Source organism: Lithobates pipiens, unplaced genomic scaffold (assembly GCF_037356315.1).
Source record: "Lithobates pipiens isolate NorthernLeopardFrog02 unplaced genomic scaffold, aLitPip1_a1.2 Scaffold_16, whole genome shotgun sequence".
NCBI classification, from domain to species: domain Eukaryota; kingdom Metazoa; phylum Chordata; class Amphibia; order Anura; family Ranidae; genus Lithobates; species Lithobates pipiens.
This window is the reverse complement of record NW_027507748.1, coordinates 529230402-529256234: the sequence shown is the minus strand read 5'-3', so window position 1 is coordinate 529256234 and position 25833 is coordinate 529230402. Positions and strand designations below refer to the sequence as shown.

The 25833-nt window shown below is 43.2% G+C and overlaps 1 protein-coding gene across 2 annotated transcripts in view; it reads right to left on the bottom strand.

Moving 5' to 3' along the window:
- DGKH (diacylglycerol kinase eta) overlaps nucleotides 1-25833 on the bottom strand; it is a 363187-nt gene that overhangs the window by 175553 nt on the left and 161801 nt on the right. For both annotated transcript variants that reach the window (XM_077483186.1, XM_077483187.1), the window contains exons 4-5: nucleotides 5427-5531; nucleotides 4235-4367 (exon numbers count right to left, since the gene is read on the bottom strand). In XM_077483186.1, coding sequence (XP_077339312.1) covers nucleotides 4235-4367; nucleotides 5427-5531 — 238 coding nt within the window. The remainder of the gene's footprint in view (nucleotides 1-4234; nucleotides 4368-5426; nucleotides 5532-25833) is intronic.

Sequence of the window (25833 nt, the reverse complement as noted above, 5' to 3'; positions counted from 1 at the left end):
GGGAGCGTCTCTGCCACCAGACGCACTAGGTCTGCGTACCAAGGACACTGAGGCCAATCTGGGGCAACCAGTATTACAGGGATCCCTTCAGGTTCCACTCTGCGAAGCAGACGTGGTAAAAGTTTCAGTGGAGGAAAGGCGTAGACCAGCTGGTACTGATCCCACAGAGCCACCAGCGCGTCTAACACGTCTGCCCACAGATCTTTTGTCCTGGACATGAATGTTTGCACGTCTGATTGAGACGGGAGGCCAGAAGATCCACGTCTGGTGTGCCCCACCTCAGGCATAGTAACCCGAATATCTCCGGATGCAACGCCCATGCTCCTGGGTCCAGCATCTGGCGACTCAGATAGTCCACCTGCCAGTTATCCAATCCTGGGATGTAAATGGCCAATAGGGCCAGTACAGGTCACTCTGCCCACCGAAGTACGCGAGCGACCTCCCATGCAGCGGCTGAGCTTCTTGTTCCCCCTTGGTGACTGACGTATGCCACAGCTGTGGTGTTGTCTGACTAGATCCTGATTGGACGCCCCTGAATTCTCATTGACCATGTGGAGAGGCACAGCCTGATCGCTCTCAATTTGAGCAGATTGATCGGCAACTTGGATTCTTCCGTCGACCAGAGGCCCTGAGCCCACTGAACCCCCATCACTCCACCCCAGCCGGATAGGCTGGCGTCCGTTGTGATCACTGTCCACTTCATAGGTAGGAACGATTTCACGGACTGAATCACCGGGGACCTCAGCCACCATATCAGTGAGAGTCTGACTGACTGGCTCACCTTGATCCATCGATCCAGGGACAAACGAGATTTGTCCCATTTTGTCAAAATCTCCTTCTGCAGGACCGTGGTGTGGAACTGGGCATAAGGTACTGCCTCGAAGGAGGCTACCATGAGTCACAGGACTCGCATGCAAAAGCGCAGCGATGACCACTTGCGGTTCATAAGCAGTTTTACCGTGGATCTGAGAGTCTGCGCTTTGTCTGAAGGGATAAAAACTTGCTTCCATGGAGCCCAGCAGCAAGCCTAGGTATTCCAGACGCTGGGTCTGTACAATCACCGACTTCTTTAGGTTCAACAGCCACTCAAATTCTTGCAGGGTCTGCATGGTGATCACCACATCCTCCTCTAATTCTGAGGTGGAAGATGCCATTAGGAGGAGATCATCTAGGTATCCCACATTGCCGCAGCAATGCCAAAACCGGAGCCAATACCTTGGTAAAGACTTGGGGGGGGGGCTGATGCCAGACCAAAAAGAAGAGTCACAAACTGGTAGTGGGCTTCCCTGACTGCAAATTGAAGAAACTTTTGATGCCGAAGACATATGGGCAAGTGCAGGTACACATCCTGGATGTCCAAGGACGCCAGGGAGTCCCCTTGATGGAGTGAAGCGACTACTGAGCGAACTGATTCCATTCTGAACCTCTGCACTTTCACAAAGTGATTGAGGGCTTTTAGGACCAAGATTGGACGTACCCCTTCCTACTTGGGAACTACAAACTAATTTTAGTAGAATCCCTGGAAACGCTCCGATTCCGGAACCGGTACAACCACCCCATGACTCAGCAGGTCCCTTACTGCCCCCAAGAGGGCCTCCTGGTGAGCCAGGGATACGGGTATGCTGGAGGGGAAGAATCTGTTTGGTGGCCAAAAGAGAAACTATCTTGTAGCCTGAGGAAATCTGATTGCAGACCCTTTGGTCGGATAGTCGAGAGGACAACTGGGCTGCAAACTCCTGAAGGCGACCACCCACCCGAGAGGGTGGGGGCAAACCTTCATGCGGTAGCACTTTTATTTGCAGGCTTGTGGTTCCAGGGACATTTTTGTCTGTCCTGTCGGGCTGGGGGCGTTTTGCCGAAGCTCCGGGGCGGACAAAAAAGCCATTTGTGAGCGGAAAAAGAGGGCCCTTGCCTACGGCGTGGATCCTTAGCCTTTCTGGCCTGTGGGAGTAAGGTACTCTTACTACAAGTGGCATTTTTAAAGAGGGATTCCGCCCCAAAAAAAATATTAAAAGCCAGCAGCTATAAATACTACAGCTGCTGACTTTTAATAAATGGACACTCACCTGTCCCGGGTTCCAGCGACCGCTCGGGCCTCGGCTGCTGCTGCCGCCATTCGAGGTGAGGGAATCAGGAAGTAAAGCGAATCGGCTTCACTTCCCGGTTCCCTACTGCGCATGCGCGAGCTGCGCCGCGCAATAGGAAATCTCCGCGCTGTCACTGGGACCCGTGTGTGTCCCAGCAGACAGCGCGGCAGGGCAGGAAATGGCGTAGACTCCCATGGGAGTCTATGCCCGGGAGTGGGTGAAAATACCTGTCTTTGACAGGTATCTCCACCCCCCTCCCCCCTGAAAGGTGTCAATTGTGACACCGGAGGGGGGGGGGGGTTCCGATCAGCGGAGGTTCCACTTAAGGGTGGAATCCCGCTTTAATAATGTCATCCAGAGAGGCTCCAAAGAGCCGGTTGCCAAGGAAGGGAAGATCCGTCAGGGCTTTTTTGGATGCCTGGTCAGCAGACCAGCATTTTAGCCAAATCAGGCACCTCAGCACCACTGCGGACACTGAAGCCCTGGATAACAGAGGGAGAGTATCCAGGGCCAGTTCACAGACTTACTTAAGGCCTTGCACTAGTTGGGTCTGCTAGTTCCACGCAGACAGGAGAAGCCTGTTGCCCTCCTAATTCGTGGTGCAAAAGTCCCACTCAGTTAGTGTCTGCGACACAAGTGCGGATGCCAGTACTGGTCGCACGGCTGATCCCACAACCATAAACAGGGAACGAGCCACTGCCTCAGCCTTCCTGTCCGTGGGATCCTTAAATGCAGGAGTCTCCTCTACCGGGATCATGGTTACTTTATTTAACCTGGATACTGAGGGGTCTCCTCAAAAGGGTAACGCAACGCCATGTATTTGGGAACCGAAAAGGTCTGTTGCGGGCAACCCCATTCCTTGTAAATGAACTTGTCAAAATAAGTCAGATACGGGAACACCTTAGGTGAACGTACTGGCTTGCGGGACCCAAAAAGGGCCGCTACATCAGCAGAGGGATCTGCTGGCTCCTGAATCTTCAGGGTATCACGCACAGCTGTGATAAGTGCGCCAACAAGCGCTTTGTCGCGCACGGACCCAGACGGGGGCTCATCCACACTGTCTTGGTCAGCGTCCAATGGACCCCCGAATCGACCTCCCAGGGGATGCCCAGCTGCTCAGCCCCGCCGAGGCAGGGAGAGCTGTACTTATCAGTCCTAAAGAGCTAGGAGACATTCCATCACAGACCCACTCAATCAGTACAGGGTGGCTGCTGGCCTGGCATACTGTGATGCAGACATCAGTAGCCCGATCATATGTATGCCCCGGAGCATAAAAGCTCACAACCACCTCTGGAGCTGAGGTTTCGTCGTGGCCTGCCTTGCATGTTGCTGCGGCCTGCACACTCTCGATTGCCGGACTGGGGAGACTACAAGGATAAGAGAATCCAGCCTGTCACCCAGCCGGCTGTTGACAGCAGATCACCGGATCTATCATCTTGCGCAAAAAAAATCACGCTTCTTGCAGAAAAAAAGCATGGACCGATGAGCCGCAGGGTTCCTAGGTTCTTCTCCTTCACTAGGCAAAATAAAACTGATGACTGCATGGCAGGGTGGAGGGTTGTTGCCCAAGGGACCGCCCCCTGAGCGGAACTAAGAGTGCTGAGTGTTGTATTACAACTAATGCCTAGTATCTCCTAGTAATAGGGCGTAATAACCCAATGGTTATGAGAGGAGCTGTGTCGATCGGTGAATATAAGAGAAAATAATTTATTTTAGCAAATTTAACACATGGGGCCCATAGATTGCTTCATGGTCAACAATTGTCTACTATGTGAACCATAAGCCAATTTGTCATATGGGTGAGGTTTACAAAAAAACAAGCATATGCATTTGTAGATGTTTCTCCTTTAATTTTATGTGCATTTATTATGAAATCAAAGCATATTTAAGGTGTTTAAGGGGTATACGTTTGTTGCCAGGTCTAACTGTGTTAAATTGTTATGAAAACACAGAAGCTCAGTGACCACATCATTTACGGCTCTGCCGTAAATGCCCCACCAGTGAACAGGCCCCCGGCAGGTCACTGCCTATTTAACCTTGTATTTATCTGTTGAGACAATTTTATTATTGGGAAGGGTTACAACTACTTTAAAGAAGCATCGATTTATACAACAGTAATGCCTGTGAAAAAAAGATTTGGAACCTACCTTCACAAGACAACCCATGGGAGGTGACCCCTGACAGGCTTTCTCTGCACACATTGCAGAAGGTAGGTCGGGCATGGGAGCAGGCGTACCAGTTATGCATTCCTGAGAAATGTTCCACATTAAACTGTGCGGTCTAACAGGGAAAAAGTTAAGACAAAATTTGGCAGTACAGCTAAAACATTTTCTATGCATTTACATGACCTTTAAGCATAAATTGGTGGAAAAATAATTTAACACACTCCTTGTGAACATGACAGTTGAGTCCAAGTAAACATTAAAATTACAGCAAAAGAATAATATTCTAGGGGGGGAAAAAACACTACCAATAAGACACAGAGATAGATTCTCATTATCTATTATAAACATTTCTCATAATTACAAAATAAGTTTAATGAGGCAATCCGGAGTCAAGCTTACACTTTGTTTTATTAAAGTACAAGCCAAAGGAAGGGAGCTGAACCTTTAAAACAAAATACAGAAGATGTACCCAAGAAAAAAAAAAAAAGGTATTTGAATGTGCCAGGGCACCTTAGTTTGCTACACCCTTTACAAAAACAGAATTGTACAGAAAGTTACTAGGACTGCAGCTATATTTGCACAACCGGAAGGTACATGGTTATTAATCTTCACTGACTTAAAAGCAAAAGCACACCCCATTGACTTCAACTCAAAACCACGTCCTATTGACTTCAATGCAAAACTGCCAGCCACATTAATTAAATAATAATAAAAGAAAACTGTCCATTTCAGTTTTTGGCCAAATGCACCCTGAATTATTGGTTTCAGTTTTGGCACCTGAATTTTCCTTTTGGTGCACCACTAACTGAATCATGCATCTGTTATTCATCCCATGTTTAAAAACCATGAATAAAAAGTACGTACAAGAGCAAAAGAAGTATAAACTGCACTGTGTGGATAGTATTACATCAAAGCACTTTCAGTTGCAAAGCCTTACATGGTGCAATGTTTACATCAGTAAAAAAAAAATCTTTAGGTAGATTCATTGAAAATGGGTAAATTACAATATGAAACTTTGAGTGCTTATAGATTGTAGTACTTCCTAGTATTAAAGACGGGACCATCACACAACATTCTTGCTATATCTTGCTTTTTCCCCCCCATCACCATGAACCTCACAGTACCTCCAGAAACATTACACAGGTTTACTGCAAATCATAAAAAACAAGCTTACCTCGTAATGCTCTCTGGACTGCACTGACTTCAGTGAGCTGATCCAGTCTTCCATCTCTTTTCTGTTCTCAGCACACAATATTAGTCTTCTAAAAGGGGTGATTATCTATTAAAAAAAAATACACATACAAAAGAATTAGAAACATTATAAAACATTACTGCCTTAGAGCTTCCAGTGCTAAAAGAGTTGATATTGCTATGGAGGGAGGATATCCAGGCAGTGTTTCACTTACACTGCTCAGAATCTCAGCAAAGCTGTATAATCACTTAAGCTTTGCATATTGTCTTGATGAAAAATACTGTGTGAGAATGAAGGAAAAAACACACTTTCATCTCCTTGTAACCACTGCAAGCTTTATCCTGATCCTGGCAGATGCATGTGCAGACTGTTGCAGGAAAGAAAGCATTTAAAAGGTTTTCTGGTGAAACTCAAGAGACTTCTAACAACGTAGTTAGACCCATTACTTGTCATTGAAGCCTGGAAAGCTGCAGTCAAATATACAGCTGAAAACTAGGATCCATTTGGACCGGTGCAAGATAGTTAAGTAATTGGGACAGGCAAAGGATTGCTGCTACAGGGAGAAAATCAATCACAATAAATCATTCTGTTTTGAGAATTATTGTATATTTTTTCCCCCATCTCCTATTCAAATTGACCCAGAAAAAAAAAAATTAAGTAGTAGAGCATACACAACTGCAGTCATTTACAAGTAAAGGATACTGACAATTTTCTTGTAATAGCATTAAAATCTGAAGCACTTTTTTTAAACCATGTATAAATCCTTGGCCGATCACTGCGTCTACAGTCCTCAACATTTCCCAATCAACGGTGCCCTCAATGCTGAGAAATAAAGACAGATACTAATCCATCATGCCATACCATCAGGGAGGTGTGTGATTGGCCCCACATTTATTCTGCAGCAGGACAACCCAAAAATGATGGTTTGGCACCCAGAGAGCCATGATCTCAACACCATCAAGTCTGTCTGTGATTACAGGAAGAGAGAGAAGAATTTGAGGCAGCCTACACCCATAGAAGATCTGAGATTAGTTCTCCAAGATGTATGGAACAACCTACAGTACCTTGAAAAAGTATTCATACCTCTTGAAATTTTCCACATTTTGTCATGTTACAACCATGTTATTTTATTGGGCTTTAATGTGGTAGACCAACACAAAGTGGCACATAACTGTGAAGTGGAAGAAAAATTATAAAATGGTTTTCAAATTTTTGTTTTCAAATAAATATCAGAAAAGTGTGGCGTGCATTTGTATCCCGTCCCCTTTACTCTGATATCCCTAACTAAAACCTAGTGGAACTAATTGCCTTCAAAAGTCATCTAATTAGTAAATAAAGTGCATTTGTGTGGAATTTATTCTTAGTATAAATACAGCTGTTCTGTGAAGCTCTCAGATGTTTGTTAGAGAACATTAGTGAACAAACAGCATTACAAAGGCCAAGGAACACACCGGACAGGTCAGAGATAAAGTTGTGGAGAAGTTTAAAGCCAGGTTAAGTTAAAAAAAATCCCAAGCTTTGAACATATGACAGAAAACTGTTCAATCCATCATTTGATAATATAAAGCGTGTGGCACAAGTGCAAATCTATCAAGACATGGCCATCCACCTAATCCGACAGGCTGGGCAAGGAGAGTATTAATCAGAGAAGCAGCCAAGAGGCCCATGGTAACTGGAGGAGCTGCAGAAATCGATAGCTCAGGTAGGAGAATCTGTCCACAGGACAACTATTCGTTGTGCACTCCACAAATCTGGCCTTTATGGAAGAGTGGCAAGAAGAAAGCCATTGTTGAAAATAAAAAAAGCCATAAGAAGTCCTGTTTGCGAGAAGCCATGTGGGGAACACAGCAAACATGTGGAAGAAGGTGCTTTGGTCAGATGAGATCAAAATGGAACTTTTTGACCTAAAAGCAAAACGCTACGTGCAGCAGAAAACTAGCACTGCACATTATCCCCACTGTGAAACATGGTGGTGGCAGCATCGTGATGCCGGGATGATTTTCTTTAGCAAGGAAAGATGTATGGAGCCAAATACAGAGGAATCTTAGAAGAAAACTTGTTAGAGTCTGCAAAAGACGAGACTCAGGCAGAGGTTCACCTTCCAGCAGCACAATGACTCTAAACATATAGCCAGAGCTACAATGGAATGGTTTAGAGAAAATCATATTCATGTGTTAGAATAGCCCAGACGTAAATCCAATCGATAATCTGTGGCAAGACTTGAATATTACTGTTCACAGAAGCTCTCCGTCAAATCTAACAGAGCTTGAGTTATTTTGCAAACAAGAATGGGCAACAATGTCACTCTCTAGAAGTGCAAAGCTGGTAGACATCCCCAAAAACTTGCAGCTGTTATTGAAGCGAAAGGTGGCCCTACAAAGTATTTTCACATATTTGTAAAACATTTTGAAAACCATTTATAATTCTCCTTCCACTTGACAATTATGTGCCACTTTGTGTTGGTCTAACAAATACTTGGGGGCACACCCTAAAAATACATTAAAGGTGGTGCAGCCATAAGACCACACAAAAAGAATAAAATATGACAGAGCACACATACAAAAATTACATTCAACTCATTTTTTATAGCCTTGCAGGAGTTAATTGTTTGCACTGATGCACCTGGTACATGTGAGTACCCCATTGGGGGATTGTTCTTGATTGTTCTTGTTTAATAAAATGTTTTAATCGATATCACACTATCGAGGATTTTTATTTCCTATCATTTCCAAGATACTGCGTGGGAAGCCCAGGATCCTGTTACCATTACAGAACCCAGGGGTGGTTCACAAGCGTGTACTGACTGAGCGTAATTGCCAAGTCACACGCTTCAAGGTGAGCATTTAATACATAGGGGGTCACTGGATTAAGAGCACCAATGCATGATCTGCAACACCTGTCAATCATCTTTAGACGCACGGATTTATAAACATGTCAGCAGTGCTATTACTGGATAGCACGCATATGCACTTTTTTCAACAGGACTGCCACAGTATTGTTTTATAAAGACTTGTTTTTGCACAATTGCACTTTTTGCTATTTAAATTGGGACTAGTGTTGTTCCCAATATACCACCAGACACCAATATCTGTTACAAAGCACTTGGATGCACATGAGCACTTTATTAGTAATGTTTTAACCACTTAAGGACCGGGCCCTCTTTTATAGACTCAGTGTTTACAAGTTAAAAACATGTTTTTTTGCTAGAAAATTACTTAGAACCACCAAACATTATAAATTTTTTTCTAACACCCTAGAAAATAAAATGGCGATCATTGCAATACATTTTGTCACACCGTATTTGTGCAGTGGTCTTACAAGTGCACTTTTTTTGGAAAAAAAATTCACTTTTTTTGAATTCTAAAAAAATAAAACAGTAAAGTTAGGCCAATTTTTTTTTTATATTGTGAAAGATGTTGTTACGCCGAGTAAATTGATACCCAACTTGTCACGCTTCAAAATTGCTCCCGCTCGTGGAATGGCGTCAAACTTTTACCCTTATAAATCTCCATAGGCGATATTTAGAAAATTCTACAGGTTGCATGTTTTGAGTTACAGAGGAGGTCTAGGGCTAGAATTATTGCTCTTGCTCAAACTATCGGGCGATACCTCACATGTGTGGTTTGACCACTGTTTTCATATGCGGGTGCTACTCACGTATGTGTTCGCTTCTGAGCGCAAGCTCATCGGGGCGGGGCACTTAAAAAAAAAATTTTTTCCTTCTTTTAAAAAAATATATATATTTGGGTCACTTTTATTCCTATTACAAGGAATGTAAACATCCCTTGTAATAGAAAAAAGCATGACAGGTCGTTTTAAATATGAGATCTGGGGTCAAAAAATAGGATTTTTACAACAGCTTACCTGTAAAAATCCTTTTCTTTGGTGTACATCAGGGGACACAGAGCCATAGTAATTACTATGTGGGTTATATCGGACAGACAGGTGATAGACACTGGCATGCCACTAAGGCGCGTACTCCCCTATATAACCCCTCCCCCATTACTGTGAGTCCTTAGTTTTGTAGCCAAGCAATACAAGTGTATACCAAGAAGTGAGGGAACTCTGTGTCCCCTGATGTACATCAAAGAAAAGGATTTTACAGGTAAGCAGTTTTAAAAATCTTATTTTCCATTCTTCCATCAGGGGACACAGAGCCATAGTAATTACTATGTGGGATGTCCCATAGCAATGGCAACTGAAGGAGGGGGGGGAGACAACAAAAAGAAAGGAAGCCAGAGGACTCATACTGCAGCCTGCAGCACACTTTTTCCGAAAGGCAATATCCTCATGACCTTTAACATTGATTTGATAAAATCTGGTAAACATATGAACTGAAGACCTAGTTGCGGCCTTACAGATCTGAGCCATAGAGGCCTGATGATGCCCCGCCCAAGAGGCATTAATCGCGCTGGTTGAGTGTGCTTTAACATGAAAAGGAGGAATTTTCTTCTTTAAACCAGAAACCCGAATAATGACCTGACAAATCCACTTGGAAATAATGGATTTTGACGCGGCCTGTCCTCGCTTTGGACCATCAGGCAGTACGAATAGAACATCTGTTTTACGAACCTGAGCAGTCGCCTTTAAATACACTCTGAGCGCTCTCACTACATCAAGGAAATGTAGTGCCTTTTCTTCCCTAGATTGAGGCTCTGGGAAGAAAGAAGGAAGAACAATATCTTGGTTTAAGTGAAAACCTGTCACCACCTTTGGTAGGAATTCAGGATGAGGACGTAACACCACCTTATCCTTATGCATGATCAGATATGGCTCTTTACAAGACAGAGCCGCTAGTTCTGATACTCTTCTAGCAGAATAGATGGCAACCAGAAAGACTATCTTTCTAGTCAAAAGAGAAGCCAGAGGCCATTAAAAAAATATTGATAAGGCCGAGATCTGGCCCTTGATAGTATTCAAGGCCAGCTTAATTTCTAATCCCATTTGCAGGAAAGCAAGGATCCTACCTATGACATATTTCCTGGGGTGCCAACCCCTGGATCCACACCAGGAAACATATGCTTTCCAGACTCTATAGTAAATTACCCTGGAAGCTGGCTTCCTGGCATTAATCAAAATAGATACTACCGAAGGAGACAACCCACGTTCCTTTAGAATGCTGGTCTCAATAGCCAGACCGTTAAATTTAGTGACTGTAAGGTAAGATGGAATACCGGACCTTGCATGAGAAGGTCTAGCTGTAATGGCAGAGTCCAAGGGACTCCTACTACCATCTTTATGATCTCGGTAAACCAAGATCTTCTGGGCCACCAGAATCACCTCCTTTTGTTCCTGCGAAGAAGATCCGGAAGCAGCAAAACTGGAGGAAATGCATAGATCAGAGCAAGCTGATCCCATGGGAAGACTAATGTGTCTGTTCTGCAAGCTAGCGAATCCTTTGTTCTCGACACAAAGTTGTCGACCTTGTTGTTGAATCTGGACGCAAACAGGTCTACGTCTGGATTACCCCATCTCTGACATATCGCTAGGAAGATGTCTGGGTGAAGAGACAATTCTCCCAGAAATAAAAGAGTGTCATTTAAAAAAATTACAACAGAAAAATGGGCCTTTAAAACGTATGGGCGGAAGTAACTATTTGACATCGCTTCCGCCCTGCTATGGTAAGGAGATGGGTGGGGGCCATCTTAGCATCACTCGTCTCCATACCCAGCCACGGATAGGATCCGATCGCCTCCACCGCTACTGACCGCTCCTGGAGAGCGGTGGGGGGCCCCTCTCCCACTGCCGATAACGGTGATCTCACAGCAAATCCGCCGCAGAGACCATCATGATCGTTTACCGAACTGCCACCTGAAGAGATGTATACTTTGATTGTGGCAGCAGGTGCTGCCGTTACCGAGATATTCCTCTTCAAACGAAAGGGACGTACATTGTCGTGTGGGGATCGGTAAGTGGTTAATTGACATATTTATTGTTTTTATTTGGTCATATCACATCTATGTCATATATGTCACTTACATCACATTAACACTACACCTGTTTGTTTTTAGCACGCATTTATTGTGCAATATTCTAAAACGCAGCGTATAATTTACTATTTTTTGTATAAGTGTGCAAGCTTATGAGACGTGTGTAACTGGTTAGTGATATCCATTAGGCTTTGGGTTGATTGAGGCTCACAGGCATTTTATTACTTTCCTCGTATGATTTAACCTGTTCAGATCCACGCTATAGCGAATGACTCACACAGCGCCGATGTGCTTTGCTGGGAGGCCGTCTATTGAGGTCCTCCCCTATCAAAGCTGGTCACGCCCTCCCTGAAGAGGGCACACAGCGTGCGCTGTGATCACCCGAGTCAATGAGACTTGGGTGATCACAGATCAGAGTAAGGGAGCGATCCCGGCCCCTTACCACGTGATCAGCTGTCAGCCAAAGACAGCTGATCACATGATGTAAACAGAGGATCGGTAATTTTTTTTTTTTTTTTTACCGAATGCCGGCTTCTGTTTGAAGGGACACCCGTCCCGAAGAGGAAGAGCCTCGGTGCCCACCAGTACCGCCTGCCAATGCCAGTAATCAGTGCCCACAAATGCCACCTACCAGTGCCCACCAGGGGTGCCAATCAGTGCCTCGGTGTCACCTACCAGTGCCCTTCAGTGCCATCCATCAGCATAGCCGCATCAGCGTACATCAATGAAGGAGAAAAATTACCTGTTTGCAAAATGTATTAACAAAATATAAAATGGTTTTGTATTATTTTTTTTAAATAAATAATATCGGACTTTAATTTTTTATTTATTTTTTTTAACAAAAAATGAAAAACCCAGGAGGTGATCAAATACCACCAAAAGTAAGCTCTATTTGTGGTTAAAGGGGTTGTAAACCCTCTAATGCAAAGAACGCATTAAGGTGAAAAACCTAAAGTGAAAAACCTCCTGTCATGCAGCAGCCCTCCAGAGCTTATACTTAGCTGAACCCATTCTTTCCTGCACTGGAGCCCCAACCGGTGTCTTGGGCCCTGATTGGATAGATTGATAGCAGCGCAGCCATGGTTTGTTTTTGTTAAAAGGAACCTTCAGGCTCTTTACACTGGGGCAGGAGCGGAGCCGGCAGTAAAACGGCGCTGTTCAGGTCGGCTTGCAGGTGCTATTTTTAGCACAATAGTGCCTGCAAAATGGCCCAGTGTGAAAGGGGTCTTGGTTATCCTTTAACAGTGGAGAAAAGAGAACGTCATATGAAACTTTCCCACAAGCAGGAAAACTACCCTTCCACTGTGTGATAGAATATCACCCTGAGCAGAAGATGAATAGTTTGGTATCTGGAACTGGTTTAGATTGTAACGAGATTTCATGGTTTCATATTAGAAACAGTAAAAACAAAAAAAGGAGAATACATTATGGAAGAGGTGGTGGAGGAGAATGCATCATGGATATTTTTAAGATGACAGAGTAAACAGGTAATTTTATTAGTCTCCACAGCGATACTTCACTTGCCCCGCACATCTACCAGAAAAAAGAAAATGATACTACATATTACTGCTTCATAGACCTGCTGTTCAATTTCTACACAGTGCAGGGATGAAAAAAGTAAAACAATTCAGTAAAATACTATGAAGGAAGGACTTGGAAGTGGAAAAGCTATATTTAAAAGCAAATATCTGCGCTTATGGAAAGGGAACTGCAGCCTCTCCAAGAAGACCACCACTAGGTGGAGTTCAGGAAAAATAACGCATTTGGATACTGTTGTTACGCCAGCTAGCCCTGCAGGGGTGAGGTGCTCTGGTGAGTACAAACACAAGAGGGGGAAGCTTAATCACTTCACGCCCCTGCTATAGCCAAAAGACGGCTACAGCGTGGACACTATCTGCCAGGAGGGCGTCCCTGGACGTCCTCCCTTTAACTTCCCCTCTGCGCGCCGCCGCGGGCACGCATCGGGGAAGTTCTGTGCTGGCCGTGTCCCCCGGGACACAGCCAGTCACAGATCGCTGTAAACGGGCAATCACAGCGGCCGTTTACAGCATGATCAGCGTGCCCAATGAGAGATGATCTCATATGTAAACTCATCGCCGGCTCTCCCTCCTCACACAGAGAGAGCGTGTGGGGAGGGAGAGATGAACCGCTGCAAAGATGCAGCGGTTAGTGTAAAAAAATAAAATGAAAATAAAGTGCCCATCTGTCCCCACTGCCACGTATAAGTGCCATCTGTCATCAGTGCCACATAGTGCCATCTGCCATCAGTGCCATGTACCATCTGTTATCAGTGCCACATGTCATCAATGCCAGGTATCAGTGCCATCTGTCATCAGTGCCACGTACTAGTGCCATCTGTCATCAGTGCCACATATTAGTGGCATCTGTCATCAGTGCCACGTATCAGTGCCATCGGTCTTCAGTGCCACGTCGGTGTCACGTGTCATTGCCCTGGTGCTCCAGGGCCTTCAAAGGTGTAATAGGTAGTCAACAAGTTAGATGTGTAATGTATGCTCCTAGAACATGTGACGGTGCTCCCTGCATGTTGGGCCTCTCTATGTGGCCAGGCTGTGGAAAAGTCCCACACGTGGTATCGTAATACTCAGGAGGAGTAGCAGAATTTATTTTGGGGCATTATTTGTAGTATACACATGCCATGTGAGAGAAATAACGTATTACAATGACAATTTTGTGGAAAAAATATAAAAAAAATCTTCATTTTGTAAAGAATTGTGGGAAAAAATTACAACATCAAAAAGCTCACCATTCCTCTTACTAAATGCCTTGGAATGTCTACTTTCAAAAAAAGGGGTTATTTGGGGGGTATTTGTACTTTCCTGGCTTGTTCGGGTCGCAAGAATTGAGATAGGCCACCAGTACATCAGATGTGATCAATTTTGTGTGATTTGCACCACAGCTTGTGGACTCTCTAACTTTCACAAAGACCAAATAATATACACTAATTTGGGTTATATTTACCAAAGATATGTAGCAGTATAAATTGTGGCCAAAATTTATGTAGAAAAATTAATTAGCAAAATTTTATCACAGAAGCGAAGAAAAATTCTTTTTTTTTGAAATTTTCGGTCTTTTTGTAATTTATAGCGCAAAAAATAAAAAACCCAGAGGTGATCAAATACCACCAAAAGAAAGCTCTATTTGTGGGAAAAACGAGGACAAAAAATTAATTTGGGTACAGTGTTGCATGACTGTAATTGTAATTGTCATTCAAAGTGTGACAGCACCGAAAGCTGAAAATTGGTGTGGGCAGGAGGGGTGTTTAAGTGCCCAGTAGGCAAGTGGTTATGAATAGAGGTCGACCGATATATCGGCCGGCCGATATATCGGCCGATATTTGCGGCCGATATTTGCCGTTTTTTAAATAATCGGCATCGGCCGATTTGAGCTGATAAAAAGCAGATTTAGAACTACAGCGGGACTTTTCTATTACAGAAGTCATTTCAGTCAGTGTAAGTTGACTGAGTCGTCATAGCAACCCTTTCCTCCTCTCTGGGCAGGCTGCCAAGAAAAGAACTAAAAGATACAATGTTTACACTTGAATGAATGAAATCATCTCTGTGTGTAGAAGTTCTCAGTTTAACCATTTAAAGACTAAATCTTTTCTGACACTTGTTGCTTACAAGTAAAAATCTTGTATTTTCTGCAAGAAAATCACTTAGACCCCCCAAAAATGATATATATTTTTTTAGCAGAGATCCTAGGGAATAAAATAGCGGTTGTTGCAATATTTTATGTCACACAGCATTTGCACAGAGGTCTTTCAAATGCATTTTTTTTAGGAAAAAAATACACTATTTAAAAGATAAAAATAAAATAAAAACAGTAAAGTTAGCCCATTTTTTTTTTCGTCCAAAAGTTTTGACTACCTGTTTTTATTTAATATATAGGTTTTTTTTTTTTTTTATCTAAATCATACATACAAGTAAACAGATTGGGGGTTTTGTTTTGTTTAATAAATGTTTAAATGTAAGAAATTTTCTGTATCACTTATGAAGTTGCTTTCACACTGGAGCGTTGATGGTAAAACGCAAGTTTTAGCGGCTCTTTACCATCATTTTAGCGGTGCTATTTGGCTAGTGGGGCACATATAACCCAGCTAGCGGCCAAGGAAGAGGTTAAATGCGCCCATGAAGCACTGCTGCCAAATCGCATTGCATGCGCTTCGGCAGTGGTGCCCATTCATATCAATGGGCAGGAGTGGTGGAGGAGCGGTATACACCACTCCAAACGTGCTGCTTGCAGGACTTTTTTTTTTAAGATCCTGCCAGCGCATCGCCTCAGTGTGAAAGCACTCTGTCTTTCACACAGACTGCAGGGGAGCCATTTTACAGGCGCTATTTTTAGCCCAAAAGCGCCTGAAAAACGCCCCAGTGGGAAAGGTGTGTTAGATCAAGGGGGATTAAAAAATAAAATAAAAAATAAAAAAGGAAAAAAAATAAATAAATAAAATAAAATCGGCCTAACATATCGGCCCAAAAAAAATCGGCATCATATATCGGCTATCGGCCGCCATGATTTCTAAATATCGGCATCGGCCAGAGAAAAACCCATATCGGTCGACCTCTAGTTATGAAGGAGGGAAGCACTGAAGTGTCACCTTTTTTCTGCTGGTTTTTGCTGTTCAGGACTCTATTACTATTTTTGAAGTACTGGGACTTTGGGGACTTTATATGACACATTTGTGTTCTATGGTGCGTTTGGTACACTACTGGTCACCGTATATTATTAATTTAATTTTTTTATATAATGGTTTATTTATATGCACATTGCACTTTATAGAGCGGTACATATACATATATATATATATATATATATATATATATATATATATACATATATATATACATATATATATACATACATATACACACACACACACACTTATATATACTCTGATTGCATTTTACTTAATATTGATTTCATTCACTTTTCTCTGGTGCACACGCACTTGCATACATGACATGCACCAGTTACATTTGAACAGCGCCATTTTTCCCTTTTCAGAGTTACTTAAGTGGAAAAACTAGCCTGCTTAAACAGGGGTGAATGAATACTATCCTGTTTATTCACATAAATACAAATTTATATTTGCATAAAGCAGCCCATGGTGAGGTGATGTGTCCAAAAAGAGGCGCACTGCCCCTATTGCTATATTAGATAGATATATATATATATATATATATATATATATATATATATCTCAACAACGCTATAATGTAAAACGTGAACAGAGGAATGGGACATTAAATTTGTGACATCTAAAAGAACAAGAGAAAAAATGAACATAAAAGAAATGTAAAAAGTTTAACTGATCCATGCTGGTAAAAATAACACTAAGTGGAGTCATTAGCTGCTAAATTACAGTGTTTGGCTTCAGAATGAAAGGAGAAAGTCACTTTTTTAATGAGAAGCAGAAGTAATAGAATAAGTGTGCAGAGCAATGTGAATAGAGAGAAGCTCATTACAGCCATAACAGGAAGCATGTAAAAGTAGAGAAGAAGAAATACGTGGGTGGCAGAACAGTGGAAGATTTCACCTCTGAAATATCATGCACTGGCAATTCTATTACACCAAACATTAAGAAATAACAGAATAAGAGCAAAGCTATCCTTTCAACAAAAAACTCAAACCACACATATAAGGAAAAAGGGATATTACGCAGACGCTGGCTAACAATTTTACTTCAGTCCCAGAATCTTTTCCCCCGTCAGCCCATAGGGCCAGAACTGTTTCAAAGCTCTGTCTCTTTTTTGTATTTGAACGTAACCTTATTGTCTCATAAGAGACTTCGCTTTAATTTTATCACTTCAGCCCTGGAAGATTTGGCTGCTCAACAACCAGGCCATTTTTTTGCGATACAGCACTGCGTCTCTTTAACTTACAATTGCGACACTGTACTCAAACAAAATTGACACCTTTTTTCCTGCAAATAGAGCTTTCTTTTGGTGGTATTTGATCATCTCTGTGTTTTTTATTTTTTTGCGCTATAAACAAAAAAAAGAGCGTCAAATTAAAAAAAACACAATATTTTGTACTTTTTGCTATAATAAATATCCTCAATTTATTTATTTTTTAAGATAATTTTTTCCTCAGTTTTGGCAGATATGTTTTCTTCTACATATTTTTGGTAATAAAAATCGCAATAAGCCTATATTGTTTTGTTTGCGCAAAAGTTATAGCATCTACAAAATAGGGGAAAGATTTATGGTATTTACATTTTTTTTTATTTTTTTTTACTAGTAATGGCAGCATGATTTTTTTTTTTTTGTTTACAAACAATTTTTATTAATTTTGTTTCGTATACAATCAAAATACATAGAGAACAAGAAGTACATTCATGAATCCAAGTGTGATTGAAACAGTATACATCTCTCATTGAGGCTATAGCATAGTAAAATTGTAAAAGAACGCAATACAAAATAAATTTAACAAAGGAAACATTCTAACTTCTGCGAGATGACAAATAGATGACTGCATATAAGGTATGTTCATTTCAAGAAAAACTATGTAGTAGAAACAACAGTGCGAGTTAAGTTATTTGACAAAACCATCAATCCAAACATTATAGATTGGGGGGAGGGAGGCAACCCCCATTAATTGATTAAGCCTGGAAGGCTGACCAGTTCGCTCACTTGGGCTCGAAGATGTGCACGGAATCCATGACAGTGTGATGCACTCTTTCCATTAGTCTAATGGATTCCATGCGTAGGAGCACCGGTGACCAAGGAACAGAAGGGCATCGCCAATTTAGGGTAATTGCCCATTGGATGCCACTAAAGAGTATGTACCAAACTTTGATGGAGGGGAGACACCTCCGTGAGCTCAGCAAATAAGATGCACATTTCATAGGTCAAGGTCACAGGTACCCCTGTTATTTGGAGCACAAGTGAGGAGGTTCACCGCTATAAGGATTCCAGAACCGTACAGCTCCAGAACATATGTAGGAGAGTGCCCCGTCCCGACATCTGCTAAAACATGTGTTGGGATCCAGTTGGCAGATTCTGTGCAGCCTGGAGGGGGTATAATACCAACGTATTTGTAATTTAACTACGGTCTCTTTATTAGAGATAGAGCGTGTGCATTTATGCATATTTGAGACCATGTCATAACAGTCCTTTACGAGATCTCCTGATCCACCTCCACCTCCCATCAAAACATAGCTATAGATTTGTCGATCAGAGGGTTTTATTGGCACTGCGACATTATGGCGGACAGATCGGACACTTTTGACATGTTTGGGACCATTGTAATTTATACAGCAATCAATGCTATAAAAATGCACCGATTACTGTGTAAATGTCACTGGCAGGAAAGGGTGTAACACCAGAGGGCAATCAAGGGGTTAACTGTGCTGCCTATGGAATAATTCTAACTGTAGGGGGAAGGGACTGACTGGATGAGGAGACCGATCGTTGTTCATACTTCGTATGTGTGATTTTAATTCTCCAAGCTCATTGCCCTGTATATTCTGCTTTCTGAGGTAAGTATTCTTTAGAGTAAATAATCTATGTAATCAATCCTCGTAGCCAAGGTCCTCCCCCGCCTTATTAAATTTTGTTTTCCTTTGAGGATTGGTGACCAAAACTGAACTGCATAATGAAGATGGGACCAAACGGGTTTTGCTAGCTTTGATAGTAGTGGCTTGGCACAGCATGCTATTGCTAAGGCTGTGACTACAAGCAACCCCAGATTCTTTTCCATCACTGATCTCCAAGAGGAGAACCTCCTAAAATGTAATTTGCATATTTTTTTTGCAACCAAGTGCATAACCTTACATTTCTCAATATTGAACCTCATCTGCCGGGTAGCTGACCAAACCCCTATTTTATCAAGGTCTTCCAATGATGATGCTACATCCTGTATTGAAGTTATTTTCCTGCATGATTTAGTATCATCCACAAAATTAAAAAAAATTAAGCTCATGATTCCAACCTCTGTATCAACAAATGCAACATTGGGCATAAGACAGAACCCTGGAAATTATTTTTCTGACTTAACCAAGTTTATTTTACCTCAAGAGAACTTTATGATTTTTCTTTGCATAAAATAAATATTATCAGATTAGTAAAACTAGTCTACATTTGCTTTAACCACTTTTTTACTGGGCACCTAAACCCCCCTCCTGCCCAGAACAATTTTCAGCTTTTAGCACTGTCACTCAAAGCACTGAAGACCGGGATCGGCTCATTGACCCAGTGATCACAGCGCGGGGAGCGTGCAAAGGGGAGGACGTCTACTGACGTTCTCCCGGCAAAGCAGCTCTGCACTGCAGCCATCATGCGGCTATAGCATGGATGTGAAGGAGTTAAAATTAGTACAGCCCCTACCTTTAAACATTACATCAGCATGCAGGAAGAGGGGCCACTAAAGGGCCAGTTTATACCAGAAGTGTGCACCATCGCACTGGCACTATTGTGCGATGTGAAGGCAGCCATCGCAATGGTTTTTTTTTTCTAACTTTATTAAAAAATTAGAGTGATATTTTATGCTGCTCTATAGGCTGCAGCTGCAATCTGTCGCTCCATACTATGATGAGAAAAAAGTACCGATTGATGTAGGGAGCAAGGTCTTTTTGCTTTGTCTATGGCAGTGATGGCAAACCTTGGCACCCCAGATGTTTTGGAACTTCATTTCCCATGATGTGCATGCACTCTGCAGTGTAGTTAAGCATCATGGGAAATGTAGTTTCAAAACATCTGGGGTGCCTATGTTTTATCCCATTGGTCTATGTGTTGGGGAAGGCTGTCCAGTGGAGCCCAGCTCATCTGGTGTGAATGGGCCTTTAGAGCAACACGAAGATCATGTTGGGTTTGTGAAGACAGAAATTGATAAATAAGTTCCATTTTCAGAGGTTAACAAATCAAAAAGATTTTAATCAGTGTTGTACACATTTGCACAAGTCTTAAAATGGAAGTAAACCCTTCCAAACAACTTTGACCTACAGGTAAGCCTAGATTAAGGCTTACCTGTAGGTCCAAGTAATATCTCCTAAACCTATATGGTTTAGGAGATATTTGCCCGAAAATGGGCACCGCTGTCTACGGCGCATGCGCCGTAGACAGCGGCGCGCATGCGCACTAAATGCGGCAAGTCCAAGAATGGATTTGCCAAATTTGTCGACTCCCGTGCGCATGCGCGGGAGTGACGTCATCGCGGCCTCGCCGTATGACAGCGGCGGAGCTGCGAGGCGCGACTCCCGTGCGCATGCGCGGGAGTGACGTCATCGCGGCTTCGCCGCTGTCATTGGTCGGAGCTGCGAGACGCCACCAGCAAGATGGACGCGGCGGACTACAGGGATCAGCGGCGACTTCGCTGGCTCCTGTGTCAGGTAAGTGACACATAATGAGCTACTATGCGATGCATAGTAGTCCATTATGCTTTACCTTTGCAGGGAAAAAAAGAGGAAGTAAACCCATCAGGGTTTACTTCCTCTTTAATGTATAGGTCCCACAGGATTTATGTTGAGATCTTGGAGCCAATGGACAAATGTATGTTTTAATTGCACTTTTTTCTTTATTTTATTTTTTTTATTTTTTACGGTAGGATGATTCATTGAAACCCCCACCACCCCCAAAAGATCAGTTATAATAGTGTTGAATATTCTCACCTATATAACTGCTGTTATCAGGAAAGAAGTAGGTCATTGTGGCAGATTTCCAATGCTGCGGTAGTAGGCAGGACAGAGCTGGATGATCCAGAGAGACCACAGGAAATCTTTTTAACATCATCATGATTTACAATATAACCATAATGTGAAAGCATTGTGATTACACGTATTACAGAGCACTTTGTAGAAGGAAGAAGAGACCATTAGCTGATAAATTCACTTGCCGGTTTGAGCAGCAGACCCTGAATTATTTGCAAAATCCAGCAATTGAACCCACCAGACTCAGACAGTGAAATCAGAAAGCATTCCAAAGAAAGAACCGAGACAAAGCACTGCAAGTGCAACCCCCATCTAAAATGTAGTCCAGTTGCCAAAAAACACATATATATAAAATCAGTATTTTCAATGGAAACCAAGACAGGAATATGACCTCAAACAGAAGAAAAGTTCAAAACGAATCTCTGAAAGTATTATCTTACTGAAAGTGTAGTTAATGCTTGGAATAGACTTCCAGCAGAGGTAGTGATTCAGTCCACAGTAAATGGATTAAAATATGCTTAGTACAAACCTAGATCTACAGAAGCAAAAAAATAAATAAAATTATATTATACATACATATGCACACACACACACACACACACACAACATATATGCACGCACACACACACTAAAACATTTTGTAAATTTAATAAAAACAAAAAATGGTGGGCAGACTCGATGGACCACTTGGTCTTTTTCTCTGCTATCACTTTTCTGTGGTTTTGTTTTTAGGCTATGCACTGGGTGGTTGTGGTACTTGGTTAACAGGGAGCATAGGTATGTTTTTGGGTGTTCCTCCCTGGCCTCCCCCCCCCCTCCCCCCCACTTGGATCTGTTAACATCTGCTACAGTGCCAGGTTAATATTCAAATGACTTCAGTTTTGGTAAAATCTCAGGTATCCAAAACAGATGTCAGTGGATGTAAACCTTCACATATAACCAGTGAAGTGAACAGCCTCAGATGATGCACAGAGAAGAAACAAATTCTCATTTTGGCCAGAATCGTGCAGCTCTACTAGATGTGTAAAGCTGGTAGACATACCCAAAAAGACTTGCAGCTGTAATTGCAGTGAAAGGAGGTTTTACAAAATATTGACTCAGGAGGCTGAATACAAATGCACACCACACTTTTCAGATATTTGTAAAAAAATAAAATAAAAAAATAAAAATTAGAAAACCATTTATCGAGCTGCTTCCACTTCACAATTATGTGCCACCTATTGGAGTCTCCAGAGCTAATCATGTGCTTAAAAACAAAAAAAAAAAACAACCCCCCCCACCCCCCCCATTAGAATCAATGCATTCAGCACCCTATATGTAGATCAGGGGGCCGGGCATATAGGTAGGGGGCAACGCCTGTGACCCCCTAATGGACGGGCCACCACCATCTACAATCCTACAGGGGTACAACACTGCCCACCTATCCTAATTATAATGTCAGCCCCTCCCCCTCTTCTCCTTCTACCTACCCTCATTCCCACTATCCCCCCTTGCTCTGTCCACCAACTTTCCCATCACCCCCCCCCCCCCATTTATTTGCATCACCCCTCCCTTTGTCTTCTCCCCCCCCTCCTCTCTCCCCGTTTTCTTCCCCTCCGTTCGCTCACCTCCTCTGTCCTTTCTTCCTCCCTCCCCCTTCCTCTTTCTATCCTCTCTACCCTCCCCCTCCCTCTCTTCTCTCCCCCCATTCTCTCTCTCTACCCTCCCCCGCCCCTTCCCTCTGTCTTCTCTCCCCTTCTCTCTCTACCCCCCCATTCTCTCCCCCCCTCCTTCTGTCTTCTTTTCCCTACCCATATCCTCTCTACTCCCCTTCCTCTGTCCTCTTCACCTTCCCTCCTCCAGGGTCATGAATTGTGTAAAGACCACAGACTTCTACACTGGAAGCATGGGGTCTTATGGGCACTATGAACAGCGAGGTCCGGGGGGGGGGGGGGGGGGGCCAGGATACTTAGAGTTAGTTCAGCTTTTCATTTTTTGTGAAAAGGTGAAAAAAAAACGAGGGCTGACAACAACTCAGGGCGCCGCACAGACTCCTGGGAAATTAAAAAAACGACCCCAGGAGCCCGTGCGGCCGACAGGAAGAGCTGACCTGCAGCTGAAGCCCCACCCATATCCGCAGCAGCACCGCCCTTTCCGTAATCTCCAGGAGCAGGAGATTTGAAATAAGAAAAAAAATAGAAGACATTAGCAAGGTAAGGGGGATATCCAGCGATTAGGGAAGCAGATGATCACATAGGCATAGGACTAGGAATTCGGTTGGAGCTCCGCTTTAAGAATTGTTATCGCTCTTTTTCCCCCTTGCGATCTTGACAAAGTATTTTCCGATTCTTTCTATGCAGAGAATTCTCTCTGCTCTGCTGAAACTACAGCTGTCAAAAGAAAGAGGAAAAAATGGGCGGTCTGCCAAGTATTACAACATTGTTTAGTAGTGGAACTAAGTATAAACATTGTAACGATTTGTCCTTTAGATGAAAGGAATACACTTTGGTATGTAAATGAGGAAAATTTTGCCACTTAAACACAAACAAACAAGTTAAAAAAATTTTTTTTCTTTGCTAGAAAATTACTTAGAGCAAACATATATATTTTTTTTAGTATAGAACCTAGAGAATAAAATGGTGGTTGTTGCAATATTTTATGTCACACTGTATTTGTGCAGCAGTCTTTCAAATGGGAATTTTTGGGGGGAAAAAATGACACGTTCACGAATTAAAAAAAAAAAAAACTAACCAGTAAAGTTAGCCCAATTATTTTTGTATAATGTGAAAACTTTTACACCGCAAGAATCGTGATCTTTAGTCTAAGCAAAAAAAAATTGTGATTCTCATTTTGGGCAGAATCGTGCAGCTCTACTGATCACCGCCATTACTAGTAATAAAAAAAAAAAAACGCATTAATAAAAATGGCATAAAACTATCCTTGATTTTGTAGACGCTATAACTTTTGTGCAAACCAACCGCTTATTGCGATTTTTTTTACCAAAAATAAGTAGAACACGTATCGTAATGCTTTTTTTCAAAATTGTCGCTATTTTTGGGGTTTTTTTTAGCACAAAAAATAAAAACCGCAGGAGGTGATCAAATACCACCAAAAGAAAGCTCTATTTGTGGGGGGGGGGGGGGGGGGGGGGGAAAGGACGTCAGTTTTGTTTGGGAGCCATTTCGCACGACCACGCAATTGTTAGTTAAAGTGACGCAGTGCCAAATCACAAAAAGTGCTCTGGTCTTTGCCCAGCCAAATTGTCCAAGGCTAAAGTGGTTAATGGCATCTCCCTGCCTTTGACTGGCAGAAGCCACCGGGAGGATATTTTTTTCTTCCTGCCAGCAGCCACTCTTACCATCTCCCAAGATGCAGGTTAGTTGACCTACCAGTATAGGAGAGTAAAAGCAGACCTCGCAGCTATGACTAACTAGTAGGGGTGCAACGGATCAAAAAACTCATGGACCGGATCGTTCCTCGGATCAGAGTCACGGATCGGATCATTTTTCGGATCAGCAAATAATTTAATTTGCAAAAACCTGTGAAAATTCCACCACCATATAGTCCCCACTGTAATATCCACAATCTGCCCCACTGTAATATTGGCAGAGTATGGGCTGGCAGGGTATGGCAGAGTATGGGCTGGCAGGGTATGGCAGAGTATGGGCAGGCAGGGTATGGCAGAGTATGGGCAGGCAGGGTATGGCAGAGTATGGGCAGGCAGGGTATGTTAGAGTATGGGCAGGCAGGGTATGGCAGAGTATGGGCAGGCAGGGTATGGCAGAGTATGGGCAGGCAGGGTATGGCAGAGTATGGGCAGGCAGGGTATGGCAGAGTATGGGCAGGCAGGGTATGGCAGAGTATGGGCAGGCAGGGTATGGCAGAGTATGGGCAGGCAGGGTATGGCAGAGTATGGGCAGGCAGGGTATGGCAGAGTATGGCAGAGTATGGGCAGGCAGGGTATGGCAGAGTATGGGCAGGCAGGGTATGGCAGAGTATGGGCAGGCAGGGTATGGCAGAGTATGGGCAGGCAGGGTATGGCAGAGTATTGGTAGGCAGGGTATGGCAGAGTATTGGCAGGCAGGGCATGGCAGAGTATGGCCAGACAGGGTATTGGCAGGCAGGGTATGGCAGAGTATTGGCAGGCATGGTATTGCTGGGTACTTCAGGGTATGAAGGGATGGCTGCTTCCATCTGATCTCTCCCCTCCACTGTACAGATTAGTACAGAGAGGGGAGAGAGGAACCGGCGTGATGACATGACGCCGGTTTGTTTACAAGTGATCGCTCCGTCGGCGCGATCACTGTGTAAACACCCTGGGTGTAGAAAGATGGCCGCCGCTTCGGAGCTAGGCCGAAGCCGCGACCTTTCCTAAGACCAAGACCGCTGAGCGCTCCGCGGATCGTGGCATGTGCCGATCCCAGCAAGGTGACCCGTTCGGATCGCGGATCGGTGACGATCCGTTGCACCCCTACTAACTAGTACCAATCTGATTTGCAGGCTTCTAGCAAACTCTTGGGAAACCTTAGGGAAATTTTAGGTGAATGCACTTCTGCACAGTGCAGGAGTATAAAGAACTTTCACATTTTATTAAATTTTTAAAGAGGAAGTAAACCCTGATCAGTTTACTTCCTCTTTCATTCCCTGCAAAGGTAAAGCATAATGGACTACTATGCATGGCATAGTAGTCCATTATGTGTCACTTACCTGACACAGGAGCCAGCGAAGTCACCGCTGTCCCCTGTAGTCTGGCGCATTCATCTTCTTGGTGGGTCTCGCTGCTCCGCCGCCATCATTCGGCACGGGAGCTGCC